Raw genomic sequence first — 18,590 nt, 5'->3', positions numbered from 1 at the left:
ACCTAATACAATCATTCACAATTAACTACTAAATTATATAATCAATGTCAAAATAGTCATTTAAAATTATATATAGCCCAATCAGTCCTTCTGAAGGACCCTTCCTTGCTGCTTTCATGACTTCACTCAAAATACTCAATGTGGATGGACTATTTGCTAAAGATGAAAAAACATTAATAGCTGACGTTGATTCCCATCTTATTCAAATGTTCCTTTTTTTTTTGTAGCTGCCACTCTCAGCGTGCTGTGTTTGAATTAATCAATATATGTCTGCATTCCTTGTCGATTCCAACTTTGTGCTTACTAATGCAATAGTCCGTACAAAAGCTCAAAATAAGCGTGTGAGCTAACAGTCTCATAGGTAAGCAGGAATATCCAGAGCAGAGGCTAACGACTGGTGCCACTTATGCTCTATGAGATAAATCTGCACTCACTAGCTCCTCTGTATGAAAAATCTCTCTCATGCATATTAATTGTGAATAATCTGAAAATCAGACTGGCTATGTAATATTCCTGGACCTGCTTGAGACTGGCCACTGTCAGAAAGAGGATGCTGGGCTCAATAGGCCTTGGCCTGGCTCAGCATGGATTTTTAAAAAAATGTTTATATGTTCCCATGAGATCAAAATATCCAACGCACATAGAATATTAAGTACACATTGAAATGAACATGGAGAAGTTTCATAGTGCTTTGTTTCATTTGTCAAATGAACAATATTAAAAACATTTATTAATACTGCTACCTTAACACCACCTCTCCTTCCCTTAGTCCAGGGATAGGTAACTCCGGTCCTCGAGAGCCGCAGGCAGGTCAGGTTTTCAGGATATCCACAATGAATATGCAGGAGATAGATTTGCAAGCACTGCCTCCATGGTATGCAAATCTATCTCCTGCATATTCGTTGTGGATATCCTGAAAACTCAACCTGCCTGCACCTCTCGAGGACCGGAGTTGCCTACCCCTGCCTTAGTCCATTCTCTCAACCCTCCAACCCCTGCCTCCTTTTCTTCCTTTTCTGAAATCACTGAAACTACACATCTTATTTCCTCCTCAAAACTAACTACCTGTTCCTCTGATCCTATTCCCACCCATCTACTTAACACTCTCTCTCCTACTGTCATCCCTTTTATCTGTTTTATCCTCAATCTTTCACTTTCCACTGCAACTGTTCCTGAAGCCTTCAAACATGCCGTAAGTCACACCACTCCTTAAAAAACCTTCATTGGACCCTACCTGTCCTTTGTAAGGGGGCAGGAAAAGGTTGGACCAAAGGAATATGGGAACAGGGGCTCAAGCAGGTAGGAGGTTACAGAGAGAGAAAGTTTCAGTATCAAGTTCTCAGTACACCGAGGGTTCGCCCCCTAGTGGCCGAGAGACCAGCCCGAGTATTGAGGAGGGGGAGGAACTACCAGTCCCAAGAACCCTCTCCTCCTAGACAAGTCACACAGGAGCTGGGAGGCGGGGATTGGGAAATGATTTCTGTTGAAAGTGATGAGGAACAGGTGGGAGAGCCAGGGGAGGAGGGGACTAGGGATTATGATAAAATGGAGGTAGCTGAGGAGCTGGGGGAGGAAGGTATGGAGATTGCAGCTCTGGCTCAAACTAAAGAGAATGCAGTGAGAGGTTTCCTGCCGGCCACACTGAGCAGTTGTGGAAGACTGGAGAAAGAAGGTTGAGGCAATGGGGAAAAACCCTGTGGGAAAGATGTGCCAGGTAATTTGCCTCAGAGAATAGAAAGGGAAAAAATATTTTCTCCAATTCGTTTTAATTTACTACTTAGTAACTTCATTGTGTGCTCCCTAGTCCTTGTATTTTTGGAAAGATTAAATGATCAACTCGTGTCTACCCTTTCCACTCCGCTCATTATTTTATAGACCTCTATCATATCTCCCCCTCATCCATCTCTTCTCCAAGCTGAAGAGCCCTAGCCTCTTTAGTCATTCTTCATAGGGAAGTCATCCCATTCCCTTATTATTGTTGCTCTTCTCTGTACCTTTTCTAATTCTGCTATACCTTTTTTGAAATGAGGTGACCAGAATTGTTCACAGAATTCAAAGTGTGGTCGAAACATAGAGCAACACAAAGGCATTATAATATTCTCAGTTTTGTTTTCCATTCCTTTCCTAATAACTCCTAACATTATGTTTCCTTTCTTAGCGGCCGCTCTACATTAAGCAGAAGTTTCAAAGAAGACACCTAGATCTTTTTCCTTGTGTGAAACCTTGCATCACACAACTATAGTTTGGGTTCCTCTTTCCTACATGTAGCACTTTGAACTTCCTCACATTAAATGTCATCTGCCATTTGAATGCCCAGGCTCCCAGTCTTGTAAGGCCATCTTGTGATTTAACAACTTATAACTTTGTGTCACCAGCAAATTTAATTATTTTACTAGGTATTCCCATCTCTAGATCATTCATAAATATGTTAAAAAGCAGCAGTCCAAGCACAGATCCCTGGGGAATCCCACCATCTACCCTTATCCATTGAGAATACTGACCATTTAACCCTACTCTGTGTTTTCTCTCTTATAACCAGTTTTGAATCCACAATAGGGCATATCTCCTATCCCAAGACTTTCTAATTTCCTCAGGAGTCGTTCATGAGATAATTTGTCAAATGCCTTTTGAAAATCCAGATACACAATATCAACCGGCATACCTTTATCCACATGTCTATTCACGCCTTCAAAGAAATGAGGTAGATTAGTGAGGCAAGATTTCCCTTGACTAAGTTCATGTTGCCTTTATCTCATTAATCCATACCTATGTATATGTTCAGTAATTTTGCTTTTTATAATAGTCTCTACCACTTTGTCCGGACCAGACGTCAAGCTCACCAGTCTATAATTTCCCAGATCATCACTAGTAATAAGCCACTTGGACTACTGCAACGCTCTGTATGCAGGCTGTAAAGAACAGACCACTAAAAAACTCCAAACAACCCAAAACACGGCAGCCAGACTCATCTTTGGAAAACCTAAATATGAAAGTGCGAAGCCCCTAAGAGAGAAACTACATTGGCTTCCGCTCAAGGAACGTATTGAGTTCAAGATCTGCACAACCGTGCACAAGATCATTCACGCAGACGCCCCACTCTATATGCTAAACCTAGTGGACCTACCGCCCAGAAACGCCAAAAGATTGGCCCGCAAATTCTTCAATCTGAATTTCCCCAGCTGCAAAGGAGTGAAATACAAACAGGCTTATGCTACGACCTTTGCATACAAAAGCACACAGTTTTGGAATGCATTACCCAAGGCCCTGAAAACCATCAACAATCTAACCAGCTTCCGCAAAGCTCTGAAGACACACCTCTTTAACAAAGCTTACAAAAGTCACCCTCAATGATACAAATCATCCCCCAAACCACCCAAGCACACCTAAAACACTTCTCACACAACCTACCCAACATCTGCCCATCTAAATCCTCTTTTACCTCAGCTTATGATCAACTGTATTTAAATCATGCACTGACTTTATCATAACCTTACTCTGTAAGCCACATTGAGCCTGCAAAAAGGTGGGATAATGTGGGGTACAAATGCAATAAAAAAAAAAAAAAAAAACCCCTCTTTTAAAAATTGGTGTTACACTGGTCACCCTCCAATCTTCTGGTACATAAGAAGATAAGAATATAAGAACAACCATACTGGGTAACACCAATGGTCCATCTAGCCCAGTATCATGTTTCCAACAGTGGCCAATCCAGGTCACAAGTACCTGGCAGAAACCCAAATAGTAGCAAATAATAACAAACTTCCATACTACCAATCCATCCAAAGGCATGCAATCACTTCCCCATGTCTGTCTCAACAGCAGACTATGGACTTTTCCTCCAGGAACTTGTCCAAATCTTTTTTAAACCCAGATACGCTATCCTCTGGTAATGAGCTCCGGAGCTTAACTATTTGTTGAGTGAAAAAATATTTCCTCCTTTTTGTTTTAAAAGTATTTAATGTAACTTCATTGAGTGTCCCCTAGTCTTTGTATTTTTTGAAAGAGTAAAAAAATAGATTCACTTCTACTTGTTCTACACCACAAAGGAGTCTCAGGATTTTGTACACCTCAATCATATGTCCCCTCAGCCGTCTCTTTTCCAAGTTCAAGAGCCCTAACCTGTTTAGCCTTTCCTTTACGAATACTAGTTTAGCACGGATCTGTCCAGTGCTGGTTTTTGAGTCCTACTTTATTCAATTTCCTCCACAGTGGCTTCTCAAGAAATTGGCTAATGAATCTGCTGCCAACTAGTTTCACTTTCCATGTATGTAGTTGGCCTGGAGAGGTTTTTGATTGAGAATCAAGAAACCTTAGATCCACGCTACTTCTAATATAGTCCAAGAGATTCCACCCCTCCTTGTTTGTTGGTATAAAACATTGCCACTCAATTATCTTAAACTGGTTGAATTTTATGGCCTAAGATTGCAGCATTACAGATGTGCATAAAGAAAGACCTGCAGGATAAGGGCTGAAAAATCTGATTTCACTGAAACTTAAGAACCCATTGTGGCCTTTTCATTTTGAAATGAGCAAGAGGGAATTTTTGCACTGTGCATTTGATATGCCCCAGCATTCCTAAGTAGGTTCTGGCTGTGAGCCAAGGAGAACGTTGCCATTTATGACTAGCAGTCTGCAGACTTTTTCTCCAGGAACTTGTCCAAACATATTTTAAACCCAGATATGCTAACCGCTGTTACCATATCCTCTGACAAAGAGTTCCAGAGCTAATATGCATAGAACAAGTTCCAGGCTAATATGCGTAGAATATCATGTCAAAGCTGGCACAGGAAGTTGAGCCATACCATATGATGACAATGGGATTTCTCTGGTGCAGAGGAGCCAGAAAAGTTTCTTCCACCTCAGAGTAGTGTCATGATTGAAGTCTTCTGTGCTGAGGTAAGAGTGATTGGATACCTCCTTAGAACTATGCACATTAAGACTGGTGTGAAAAACCACCTTAAAGTCTCAACTGAGATCTACACCTGATCCAAAGAGTTCAATGGGAAAAGTGCTAAAAATGTGGAGGCCGTTTGAAGACCAACAGCTTATAGATGCATTGGTTTAGTTAATGAGCGGCAAACTTATCTGCTGTCTATAGCTAGTCTACACCTCTCCACTCAGCATGGATGATACTCTTCATGTGTATAACATTAGTAACCTTAGGGACCCTTACTCTTCTTCTTCTCCCTGTCCCATGTATTTACTTAATTAGTAGTTTAGCTGTACTAGAGAGTCGAAGGCAAGCTTAAACTTCAACTGGAACAGGAAGTCTTTGCACAGAGGTTTCATGTTGCCTCTGTAGCCTTAATTTGTTGGCCTGTTGATGGTTTATGAGCTATAGGGATAATGGATTATATTTGTTAGTGCTACTTAAGCATACTAGTTATACTTATATTGAAACTCTGTTATGTATAATTTGCTGATTTAAAAAAAGGCCTCTTGCCAGTTAAAAAAATGGAAAAGTAGAATAAAACAGCAGACAGTGTCAATAACATGGAGCTTATTCTCTTCAAAGAAAATTAAGATGGACAGCTTTGTTTTCATATCTATTCAATAGAGTATAAAAAAAAAACAATCCTGGGGAAACTAAAGGGAAAGGGAATGGAATTTGATATACCACCTTTCAGTGGTTACAATCAAAACAGTTTAGATATAATATACAGGTATTTATTTTGTACCTGGAGCAATGAAGGGTTAAGCGACTTGCCCAGAGTACCAAGGAGCTGCAGTGAGAATTGAACCCAGTTCCTCTGGTTCTCAGGCCACTGCATTAAGCATTATGCTACTCCTCTACTCACTGTGGAGGGGACTGCTGTGTCAGAAAAGTAGTGCATGCTCAGAACTTTGCATTAGTTCAGAGTTCTGGGAGAGACACTCCATCCCAGCCCCATCAGACAGCATCACCCACTTATGTGGCTAATTGAATCCTGCTTGTTAATGAGAACTAATGCACCACTGGAAGAGCGCTTCTCTAGCTACCCAAACTCAAGTATCATCTATGACATTAACTGCAGACTAGCCTATAGATTGCAGTGTTCTCTTGATGAGGTGTGCAATGGCCTTTCATGGTGCATATTTACACAGATATTCCCAGAGTACTGACCAGGCTACTTTTCAAATATTGTTTGCAAAATATGTAGAGACAGACTATGGGAGCAGTTTTTATACTTCCTGCATAGCTGCAAAGTACAAGAATATTTTTAATGCATGGGCTTTGCACAAATTTTCTAAGTGAAACACATATTTTAGAAAATTATCATAGGAAAAAGTACCACAGTTTTTCAGCAGACACTTTTTGTAGGTACACTATTGCATCTGCATTGTTTCAGTCCCCACCTTTACCTTGACTATGAAACATTTCTCTTAAGTGTAAATAAAAGTATGCAGTTGTGGAACTTGGCATACACTTTTACCCACACACACAGGGTGGGCAATATTCAAAGGAGCTCATTTCTACAACTCTTATATGTAGTGACAGCTTTTTAAATTGTCTTCAATGTACACATAGAAGAATGCCAATTTCAGTTCTTACTCTTCCAGAGCCTGAAGCATGTTTTCTGTTTCTTCAAAGGTCAGTATGTCAATCATTTTGTCACTCGTGATGAAATCTTCATTAATGATATCCATGGAATTCACCTGTGAATGTTCCAGCTTTTGATCACGATTAGCTTTATATCTATTTCCCTAAAGAGACATGAAAAGCACTTTAGAAAAGATTCATGTGACTGAGTAATGAGAACTGAAAACACAGCTGCCCCTTGAAGAAGACTACTTAAAAGTAACAAATTAGCCACACAGATGCAAGTCTAAGTTGTAAATTAAGCAAGGAAACATTGAAGGATTTAAATATTAATATGCACCTAATATGAGCCTGCCATGAGTGGGAAAGCGTGGGGTACAAATATAACTAAAATAAAATAAAATAAATGTATGTTAACATTAAATGCTAAGGCATGTTAAGAGCAAAATCTCTGTGGTAACAACTATAGATGTTCCTAGCACTTTGTTTAAACGCAGCTGTGCGGTTAATTTAGAACAATGGTTGCAACTGCACATAGTTTCAAGTTATATTCCACGTTGGCAGTTAACACAGAAACAGAAAAATGATGGCAAATAGACTATTGGGCTAATTTTTGAAAGAGAAAGACGTCCATCTTGCGACATAAAATGGAAGATGGACGTCCTTCTCCCAGAGACGTCCAAAATCAGTATAATCGAAACCCGATTTTGGATGTCTCCAACTGCAGTCCGTTGCAAGGACATCCAAAGTTCAAGGGGGTGTGTCAGAGGCGTAGTGAAGGCGGAACTTGGGCGTGCCTGACACTTGGATGTCTTTGACCCATAATCGAAAAAAGCAAGGATGTCCCTGACGAACACTTGGACGTTTTCACCCGAACCTATTTTTCTTACGAATAAGGCACAAAAAGGTGCCCGAATTGACCAGATGACCACCGTAGGGAATCGGGGATGATCTCCCGTTACTCCCCCAGTGGTCACTAACCCCCTCCCACCCTCAAAAAACATCTTAAAAAATATATGTCGTGCCAGCCTCAGATGCCATACTCAGGTCAGTGACAGCGCATGAAGGTCCCAGGAGCAGTTTTAGTGGGTACTGCAGTGCACTTCAGACAGGAGGACCGAGGCCCATACCCCCCCTATCTGTTACATTTGTGGAGGAAACAGCGAGCTCTCTAAAACCCATCACAAACCCACTGTACCCACATCTAGATGCCCCCCTTCACCCATAAGGGCGATGGTAGTGGTGTACAATTGTGGGTAGTGGGTTTTGGGGGGGGGGGGTTGCGGGGCTTCTCACACAAGGTAAGGGACCTATGTTCCTGGGAGCATTTTATGAAGTCCACTGCAGTGCCCCCTAGGGTGTTCGGTTGGTGTCCTGGCATGTCAGGGGGACAAGTGCACTACAAATGCTGGATCCTCCCACAACGAAATGGCTTGCATTAGGACGTTTTTGACATGGACGTCTTTGGTTTCAAAAATCTCCAAAAGTCAGAAATGTCCATGTCTAGGGACATCCAAATTTAAGGATTTGGACGTCTCTGATGGTATTTTCGAAATGAAAGATGGACGTTCATCTTGTCGAAAATACGGGTTTCCCCACCCCTGGATTTTGCCGTTTTGCAAGGACGTCCAAATCGCAACTTGGACGTTTCTTTTGAAAATGCCTCTCTATATGGCCTATCCATGCCATCTACTATCCCTTCCTTTCCCTTAGAGATTCAATGTACTTGTCCGTATCCCTCTTTCTTCCCCCCTCCCTGCCCATTCCTTGCTGCCTTCCACAACCCCTAATATGCATTTCTATTAGTTTTTTTTAGGCAGCTGCTAGTGCATGCTGTTTAAATGTTAAATGCATCTTAGTAAATAGGACACTGAATGGCTAATGCCCTACTTCTTTTACCCTCTTGCATTTTTGCATTGCTCAGGAAGAAGTTATCACATCAAGTGCAACGCTGAAAAGTTAATTAAGAAGGCTGTAGCTATGTATCTAATACACTGCAACTGTCAATGAAATAAAGCCAAGAAATCTATTTCATGTACCTCTCCCAAAATCCCAATTCCCTGAATAAGAGCATAAAAATCCTCTAGACATTACACTATTTATTCGTTCAGTTGCACCTCAAATGGAACATAAGGCAATTAAAAGAGAATGCCACTACCGATGATGTGTAGCCAACTTTGATGGCAGTTTTTGATTTAAGAAGATCCAGTTATCAGGATCGGGACTTGTCTTTGCCTCTGATCCACACCCACTCATAATAGATTTAATGGCTATTAGTTGTTTTGTTAACATTAAATTACCTTGAATTCTTGAGGTTGATAGATCAATATGTATGACTTAAAAAAAAAAAAAAAAAAAGAGTCCAGAACTCTAATTTACCGCATTCCCACTAAAAGCATATATGACCATCTCTGGGAAAAGGTGGCTAAATAGTGGATCCAGAATGTTGAGAATAGATGATTTTTCATGTCATGGGTCCATAAGGAGTCTAAAATAAATTACATATTTGGACTTCTGTATTTTTTCACATAAAAGGATGAGGTTTGGACTGTTGTATTACAAACGGTTAACTCTATAACCGAATTCATCAAAACCCTTTTTACTTTGTTTCTAGACACTTTAGTCACCTTTTGCCAGAGATGGTCACATAAGTATTTTTTTTACAGGATGGAGCAAGGATTCATAGCTGGCCCTGTGCCCTATCCTCTTCCTTTGTCTGGGTACAGGGATGCAGAAAATCAGTCCAGAGATGCCTAAAAGACAAGAAGCTGGGAGGTGATGAGCTATCACAAAGACAGTAACTCCGAACCAGTGTAAAAAAAAAGAAAAAAAAAAGAAAAATATGACTAGAATGATGGTATAAAAGTTTGAATTAAATTAAAATTAATATCTCCTGAGGTGTGAACTACTTTCTCTGCAATCCATAAATATCATCTGCTCCTCAGGAGGAAACCACTATTACTACTAAACATTAATATAGCATTACAAGGTTTATGAAGTACTGTACAAACACAGAAGGAATAAGTCCTTTCTCTGTGGAGATTAGAATCCAGTCTACAGATGGCCAGTGAGCACAAAAAAGTTTGAAATGAGATGAAGAGTATAATTCTAGTCACGGAGCTACTATATGAGTTCAAGGTTGGTGCCCTCTAAGATCTAAAGTGAAAAGAAAGGTGGTAGGAATTGCATGGAAACAAGACTTCTGTAAATGGACTGTAACCAAGATGTGATGCCAATATATTCTCTCTTGCTCACATCACCTCTAACATATGGCTAGCTTGCAATGTAATCTGCAGCAGAATCTGTAACAGGAACTTTTATTAGATAATAGAGCAGAAATCTACAGTCAGGGAAAGCACTGTTCTTCACATGTAAAAGGTGTTTCTCCGAGGACAAGCAGGCTGCTTGTTCTCACTGATGGGTGACGTCCACGGCAGCCCCTCCAATCGGAATCTTCACTAGCAAAAGCCTTTGCTAGCCCTCGCGCGCCGATGCGCACCGCGCATGCGCGGCCGTCTTCCCGCCCGAAACCGGCTCGTGCCGGCCAGTCTTCTTTTGTCCGCGCTCAGTACGGTCGTGTTTCGCCGTTCGTGCCCCGGAAAGTTGACCTCGCGTGTCGTTTTCGACTCGTTTCTTCTCAAAAAGTTTAAAAAGTGTTTGGGAAGAGCCTGTTTGGTTTTTTCCTTCCTGTATTTCGAGCTTTTCGCCCCGGTAAGTTTTCTTTCGTCGTCGGGGTAGGCCTCATTTAGGCCTTGGTCGAAATTTTCTTCTCCCTATTTTTGTGGTGCCAATTTTCGTCATTTCGAGTTTTGATCTCGCCGGCGTGATTTTTCCGCCCATGACATCGAAGCCTTCCAGCGGCTTCAAGAAGTGCACCCAGTGCGCCCGGGTAATCTCGCTCACTGACAGGCACGCGTCGTGTCTTCAGTGTCTGGGGGCTGGGCACCGCCCTCAGGCCTGTAGTCTGTGTTCCCTTTTACAAAAGCGGACGCAGGTAGCGAGGTTAGCCCAGTGGAACATTTTGTTCTCGGGCTCTTCGTCGGCATTGGCACTGGGGGTATCGAGTGCATCGACGTCTTCAGCGTCCAGACCTTCATCCTCGGCTGCCAGTGCATCGAGTGCATCGAGGCATCGGACCTCTGCATCGGCGCTGAGACATCGGACGACTGTATCGACGTTGGTGGTACCGGGACCTCGTCTGCTGATGTCGTCGGACGGTGGTGCTTCATCTGGAGTGCAGGTGAGGGCTGTCCATTCCCCTGCTGGTGGCGGTGAGCCTTCGGGTGGGTCTCCCCCTACCCTGAGGGCTCCTGCGGTACAGCCCCCCCGAGACCGACCTTCTTCGGCCTCAGCCCCGAGGAAGAGACGGCTGGATTCTACGTCCTCCTCGTCGGTGCCGGGAAGCTCCGGTGACATACTTCGCAAGAAGTCGAAGAAGCATCGACACCGGTCCACTTCCCGTGTAGGCACCGAGAGCTCTGGGTCACCGAGGGAGTCGGCACCCAGCAGGCATCGGCACCGAGAGGACCGCTCACCCTCTGTCCAAGAGGTGTCGATGCGCTCCACTCTGGACAGCCCGGAACAGCCTCCACGCCCGGAACAGACTCCGACATCGACGCCTGCATCGACCTCCATGCCTTTTTCTGCAGCCGCTCTGAACGAGAGCCTCCGGGCCGTTCTCCCAGAGATCCTGGGAGAGCTGTTGCGCCCTACCCCTCCGGTACCGGGGGTGCTTGCGCCACCGGTACCGTAGAGCGTGGCGCCGGCTGGTCCATCGCCCGGGGTGAGGTCTCCGGCGTCGGTGCTGCGTGCGGTACCGACTGCGGTCGCCTCCCAGGAAGGCTCCCCGACTACGTCGGCGGAGGGAGCTTCGCCGGTGCGGGTGAGGGAGTCTACCTCTCGACGCCCCCACCATGGCCGTGGTTCCACGGAGTCGAGCCGGGCACGGTTGCAGACACAGGTTCGTGAACTTGTGTCTGACACCGAGGGTGAGGCCTCGTGGGAAGACGAAGGAGACATCAGATATTTCTCCGACGAGGAGTCTGAGGGTCTTCCTTCTGATCCCACTCCCTCTCCTGAAAGACAGCTTTCTCCTCCCGAGAGTCTGTCTTTCGCTTCCTTTGTCCGGGAGATGTCTACGGTCATCCCCTTCCCGGTGGTTGTGGAGGACGAGCCCAGGGCTGAAATGTTTGAGCTCCTGGACTATCCTTCTCCACCTAAGGAAGCGTCCACAGTACCCATGCATCATGTCCTAAAAAAGACATTGCTGGCGAACTGGACCAAGCCTTTAACTAACCCCCACATTCCCAAGAAAATTGAGTCCCAGTACCGGATCCATGGGGACCCAGAGCTGATGTGCACTCAGTTGCCTCACGACTCTGGAGTTGTGGATTTGGCCCTAAAGAAGGCCAAGAGTTCTAGGGAGCATGCTTCGGCGCCCCCGGGCAAGGACTCTAGAACCTTGGACTCCTTTGGGAGGAAGGCCTACCATTCTTCTATGCTCGTGGCCAAAATTCAGTCTTACCAGCTCTACATGAGCATACACATGCGGAACAATGTGCGGCAGTTGGCGGGCTTGGTGGATGCGCTCCCCCCAGAGCAAGCCAAGCCATTTCAGGAGGTGGTCAGGCAGCTGAAGGCGTGCAGAAAATTCCTGGCCAGAGGGGTGTATGACACCTTTGATGTTGTGTCCAGGTCCACTGCTCAAGGTGTGGTGATGCGCAGACTCTCATGGCTGCGTGCCTCCGACCTGGAGAATAGAATCCAGCAGCGGATTGCGGACTCGCCTTGCCATGCGGATAACATTTTTGGAGAAAAAGTCGAGCAGGTGGTAGAGCAGCTCCACCAGCGGGACACCGCATTCGACAAGTTCTCCCGCCGGCAGCCTTCAGCCTCTACCTCTACAGGTAGAAGATTTTTTGGGGGAAGGAAGACTGTTCCCTACTCTTCTGGCAAGCGTAGGTACAATCCTCCTTCTCGGCAGCCTGCGGCCCAGGCTAAGCCCCAGCGCGCTCGCTCTCGTCAGCAGCGTGCGCCTCAGCAAGGCCCCTCGGCTCCCCAGCAAAAGCAAGGGACGAGCTTTTGACTGGCTCCAGCAGAGCATAGCCGACATACAAGTGTCAGTGCCGGGCGACCTGCCAGTCGGAGGGAGGTTGAAAGCTTTTCACCAAAGGTGGCCTCTCATAACCTCCGATCAGTGGGTTCTCCAAATAGTCCGGCAAGGATACACCCTCAATTTGGCCTCAAAACCTCCAAATTGTCCACCGGGAGCTCAGTCTTACAGCTTCCAGCACAAGCAGGTACTTGCAGAGGAACTCTCCGCCCTTCTCAGCGCCAATGCGGTCGAGCCCGTGCCATCCGGGCAAGAAGGGCTGGGATTCTATTCCAGGTACTTCCTTGTGGAAAAGAAAACAGGGGGGATGCGTCCCATCCTAGACCTAAGGGCCCTGAACAAATATCTGGTCAAAGAAAAGTTCAGGATGCTTTCCCTGGGCACCCTTCTTCCCATGATTCAGGAAATCGATTGGCTATGCTCTCTGGACTTGAAGGATGCCTACACACACATCCCGATACTGCCAGCTCACAGACAGTATCTGCGATTTCAGCTGGGCACACGTCACTTCCAGTACTGTGTGCTACCCTTTGGGCTCGCCTCTGCGCCCAGGGTGTTCACAAAGTGCTTGGCTGTAGTAGCAGCGGCACTTCGCAGGCTGGGGGTGCACATGTTCCCATATCTCGACGATTGGCTGGTGAAGAACACATCCGAGGCAGGAGCCCTGCAGTCCATGCAGATGACTATTCGCCTCCTGGAGCTACTGGGGTTTGTGATAAATTATCCAAAGTCCCATCTTCTCCCAGTGCAGAAACTCGAATTCATAGGAGCTCTGCTGGATTCTCGGACGGCTCGCGCCTATCTCTCAGAGGCGAGAGCCAACAACTTGTTGTCCCTCGTCTCGCGGGTGCGAGCGTCACAGCAGATCACAGCTCGGCAGATGTTGAGATTGCTGGGCCACATGGCCTCCACAGTTCATGTGACTCCCATGGCCCGCCTTCACATGAGATCTGCCCAATGGACCCTAGCTTCCCAGTGGTTTCAGGCTGCTGGGGATCTAGAAGACGTGATCCACCTGTCCACGAGTTTTCTCAAATCCCTGTATTGGTGGACGATTTGGTCCAATTTGACTCTGGGATGTCCTTTCCAAATTCCTCAGCCACAAAAAGTGCTGACCACGGATGCGTCTCTCCTGGGATGGGGAGCTCATGTCGATGGGCTTCACACCCAAGGAAGCTGGTCCCTCCAGGAACGCGATCTGCAGATCAATCTCCTGGAGTTGCGAGCGATCTGGAACGCTCTGAAGGCTTTCAGAGATCGGCTGTCCCACCAAATTATCCAAATTCAGACAGACAACCAGGTTGCCATGTACTACGTCAACAAGCAGGGGGGCACCGGATCTCGCCCCCTGTGTCAGGAAGCCGTCAGCATGTGGCTCTGGGCTCGCCGTCACGGCATGGTGCTCCAAGCCACATATCTGGCAGGCGTAAACAACAGTCTGGCCGACAGGTTGAGCAGGATTATGCAACCTCACAAGTGGTCGCTCAATTCCCGTGTAGTGCGACAGATCTTCCAGGTGTGGGGCACCCCCTTGGTAGACCTCTTCGCATCTCGAGCCAACCACAAAGTCCCTCAGTTCTGTTCCAGGCTTCAGGCCCACGGCAGACTGGCATCGGATGCCTTCCTCCTGGATTGGGGGGAGGGTCTGCTGTATGCTTATCCTCCAATACCTCTGGTGGGGAAGACTTTGTTGAAACTCAAGCAAGACCGAGGCACCATGATTCTGATTGCTCCTTTTTGGCCGCGTCAGATCTGGTTCCCTCTTCTTCTGGAGTTGTCCTCCGAAGAACCGTGGAGATTGGAGTCTTTTCCGACCCTCATCACGCAGGACCAAGGGGCGCTTCTGCATCCCAACCTCCGGTCCCTGGCTCTCACGGCCTGGATGTTGAGAGCGTAGACTTTGCCTCTTTGGGTCTGTCATAGGGTGTCTCCCGCATCTTGCTTGCTTCCAGGAAAGATTCCACTAAGAGGAGTTACTTCTTTCTGTGGAGGAGGTTTGCCGTCTGGTGTGACAGCAAGGCCCTAGATCCTCGCTCTTGTCCTACACAGACCCTGCTTGAATACCTTCTGCACTTGTCTGAGTCTGGTCTCAAGACCAACTCTGTAAGGGTTCACCTTAGTGCAATCAGTGCATACCATTACCGTGTGGAAGGCAAGCCGATCTCAGGACAGCCTTTAGTTGTTCGCTTCATGAGAGGCTTGCTTTTGTCAAAGCCCCCTGTCAAGCCTCCTACAGTGTCATGGGATCTCAATGTCGTTCTCACCCAGCTGATGAAACCTCCTTTTGAGCCACTGAATTCCTGCCATCTGAAGTACTTGACCTGGAAGGTCATTTTCTTGGTGGCAGTTACTTCAGCTCGTAGAGTCAGTGAGCTTCAGGCCCTGGTAGCCCAGGCCCCTTACACCAAATTTCATCATAACAGAGTAGTCCTCCGCACTCACCCTAAGTTTCTGCCAAAGGTTGTGTCGGAGTTCCATCTGAACCAGTCAATTGTCTTGCCAACATTTTTTCCCCGTCCTCATTCCTGCCCTGCTGAACGTCAGCTGCACACATTGGACTGCAAGAGAGCATTGGCCTTCTATCTGGAGCGGACACAGCCCAACAGACAGTCCGCCCAATTGTTTGTTTCTTTTGATCCCAACAGGAGGGGAGTGGCTGTAGGAAAACGCACCATATCCAATTGGCTAGCAGATTGCATTTCCTTCACTTACGCCCAGGCTGGGCTGGCTCTTGAGGGTCATGTCACGGCTCATAATGTTAGAGCCATGGCAGCGTCGGTAGCCCACTTGAAGTCAGCCACTATTGAAGAGATTTGCAAAGCTGCGACGTGGTCATCTGTCCACACATTCACATCTCATTACTGCCTGCAGCAGGATACCCGACGCGACAGTCGGTTCGGGCAGTCAGTGCTTCAGAATCTGTTCGGGGTTTAGAATCCAACTCCACCCCCCTAGGCCCATGTTTGTTCTGTTCCAGGCTGCACTCTCAGTTAGTTGGTAAATTTTTTAGGTCAATCTCAGTTATGTCCTCGCCGTTGCGAGGCCCAATTGACCATGGTTGTTGTTTTGAGTGAGCTTGGGGGCTAGGGATACCCCATCAGTGAGAACAAGCAGCCTGCTTGTCCTCGGAGAAAGCGAATGCTACATACCTGTAGAAGGTATTCTCCGAGGACAGCAGGCTGATTGTTCTCACAAACCCGCCCGCCTCCCCTTTGGAGTTGTGTCTTCCCTAGTCTTTGTCTTGCTACATATGAGACTGGCCGGCACGAGCCAGTTTCGGGCGGGAAGACGGCCGCGCATGCGCATCGGCGCGCGAGGGCTAGCAAAGGCTTTTGCTAGTGAAGATTCCGATTGGAGGGGCTGCCGTGGACGTCACCCATCAGTGAGAACAATCAGCCTGCTGTCCTCGGAGAATACCTTCTACAGGTATGTAGCATTCGCTGTTCCACAAATAGCAGGATTGATCAGGCACATAAGTGGGTGACATCATCTGAGCGCAGAGGACTGGAACAGCTCTCTCACAGAGGCTAAGAAAGTACAGCCTTTTCTCCATACAGCAGTCTCCTTACTCCATCAGTTAGGTCCCAATGTTCTGAAGTAAATGCAGGCACTAGAGACCCTTAGCGCCCACATTTGAGAGCTCTGAATTCTCAAAGGGCTCCAAGTTGGGGAACAACGACTGCGGCAAAGGTTAGCACAAGTAGCATGTTAATCACATTTAAATGAGGTAATTTTTGATTCAGCACAATGCTCAAAGAAGAGCGCCCTGAACAAGGGCACTCTTACTGCTGGGAACCTTACACCAGCTCGGAGCTGGAGTTAGATAAGCAGCCCAACAAATTTCTTTGAACACGAGATTTTGCATATCACAGACAAGAAAAACTGAACAACAACGTTGCCGTAAAGAATGACTGAAGAAACCTTAGGCTTTGGAGGCTTCTTAATGGGAAAAGTTGCATTTTACCAAAGATAGCTGAGAAAAAAAAAAAAGAGAAAGAGAGAGAGAGACAATTAAACCACTTCTAGAAAGGCCTGAATTCTGCATTATTGTTGTCCTTCCTCCTAACCACTGAGGAGTATCTCAAGCGAAGGCAAGGCAAGGAGGTTTTCCTAAGTGCCCCCCCCCCCATTCCCACCACTGCCTTGAGGAACTTACCCTCACATCACGACTGGTGCCTCATCCCCCTGGCCATGCAGGGCTCCCTCTTGTGTGCATGTGCTAGGCATGTACAACCCCCCTACTTACTTCACAATGCTCAGCGTTAACAGCGCACATAAAATTTGCATGCCATTGGAGGTGTGGGGCGCACAAGGGAACCTTTCTTCACATCTGGTGGACATGCTCTAGGGTAGTGGATTTTTGGCAGGGGGCGGTGAAGGGGTTGGTTAAATTGACAAATACTTCCTTGGTGTGTGGGCCCCAGGAATGTATTTTGGGTTTATACAATGAGAGGGAGTCTTGGGAAGTTAGTAAATGGCTTCGATAGGGTTTTGCGGCTGCCAAATGTCTTATAGAACATAGGTGGAAACCTCCGAATTCTCCTACACTGGAGGAGTGGAAGGACAAATTGGTACAATTAATACATATGGAGTATCTGACAGAGTATAGAAGGGAGGGGTCTTTGAGATGTAAAGGGAGGTAGGCTCGTTTTAAAGCAGGGGTAAAGAGTATATAGATGCTTACTACTGGGGGTGTAGAGGGGGAAGGGGCGGGAGTGGGAGGGGGAAGTGGGGGTTGGGTTGAGGGATAGTGGGGAGAGGGGGGAGGGGATTGGGATGTTCAGCGCTGGGGGGAAAGAATATTATATTATATTATATTATATTATATTATATATAAATTGGAGGGGCAGATGAAGGGAGCGCAGGTTTTGTATATTGTTATTAGGTTATGGGATTTGTTATGGGCCGGGGTAAGCAATGGCTCCTGTGTGGGCCAATAAAGGCTATTTATGTTAATGGGCTAATGTCTGGATGGTTCTGAAGTTTCAATATTTCAATAAAAATTTAAAATTAAAAAAAAAATTGCACGCCATTAGCATTCAGTATTGGGAAGTTCCTTTCTGGTGTTGTTGCAGCATTATTTCCCGGTGCCATTTTGTACAGCACCAGAGTTTGGAACATTGGGCCCTTCGTTCCATAATTCAAGGAGTAATGCAACTGTCAGGGAGGTAGGAGGGATTGTTTGCCTAATTAATCCTGCTCTCTATTTTTGCAGCTCCACCGAATGCTTGGTTTCTGACGTTAGACTGGTCCAAGCAATAGTGTACACTGAAGGTATAAAGTGAAGACTTGAGTAGGTGCTTATGATATTCAGAGAAGCAGGCTTCAAGAAAGCCATGGCAGTTTCAGAGATTTTGATATGATGAGGTTTAAATTTGCTGGTTACAGGAGTTCATAACAGAATTGGATGTAACATAGTAGCCAATTAAGTTCACTTAGGTAATAAATTACCAAGCTTTTTAGGGTTGAAACAAACAATTCCATAGACTTTATGACAATAAGTAAGAGCCCTTTTGCAATCCAGGGTGCGAAGAGACTTCTTATGTGGATTCTCATGATGTTTAGGGCAAAAGCATCATTTCTTCATTAATATAAAAAGGTGCAACTACCTTTGGTAAGAACTTCTCTACTTTTGTAATTCATGTAAGCCACATTGTGCCTGCAATTGTGGGAAACTGTGGGGTATAAATGAACCATAAATAAATAAATAAATAATAACTTGGGATATGCACAAAGAACTACTTTGTTATGATGAAATATATACATTTCATAAGGTAACCAAATCTTGAAACCCAACATAACCACCCGCTAGAAAAAGCACTTTCCAGGCGACATGTTTGAGTGATGCAGACTCCATTGGTTAAAAAGATATTTTTGGTAGAGGTAAAAATGACATCGAAGTCCCATGGCAAACGTTCCTGCAATGCTAGTTTGACAGTTTGACATGAAGATGTATTT

The 18,590-nt window shown here is 45.8% G+C and overlaps 1 protein-coding gene across 2 annotated transcripts in view; it reads right to left on the bottom strand.

The window, feature by feature from the left end:
• Positions 1-18,590, bottom strand: part of EVC2 (EvC ciliary complex subunit 2) — a 351,907-nt gene that overhangs the window by 238,430 nt on the left and 94,887 nt on the right. For both annotated transcript variants that reach the window (XM_030191177.1, XM_030191178.1), the window contains exon 8: positions 6,533-6,684. In XM_030191177.1, coding sequence (XP_030047037.1) covers positions 6,533-6,684 — 152 coding nt within the window. The remainder of the gene's footprint in view (positions 1-6,532; positions 6,685-18,590) is intronic.

Source organism: Microcaecilia unicolor, chromosome 2 (assembly GCF_901765095.1).
Source record: "Microcaecilia unicolor chromosome 2, aMicUni1.1, whole genome shotgun sequence".
NCBI lineage: Eukaryota > Metazoa > Chordata > Amphibia > Gymnophiona > Siphonopidae > Microcaecilia > Microcaecilia unicolor.
Note: the sequence above shows the minus strand (reverse complement) of the source record. Positions and strands in the feature narration are given on the sequence as shown.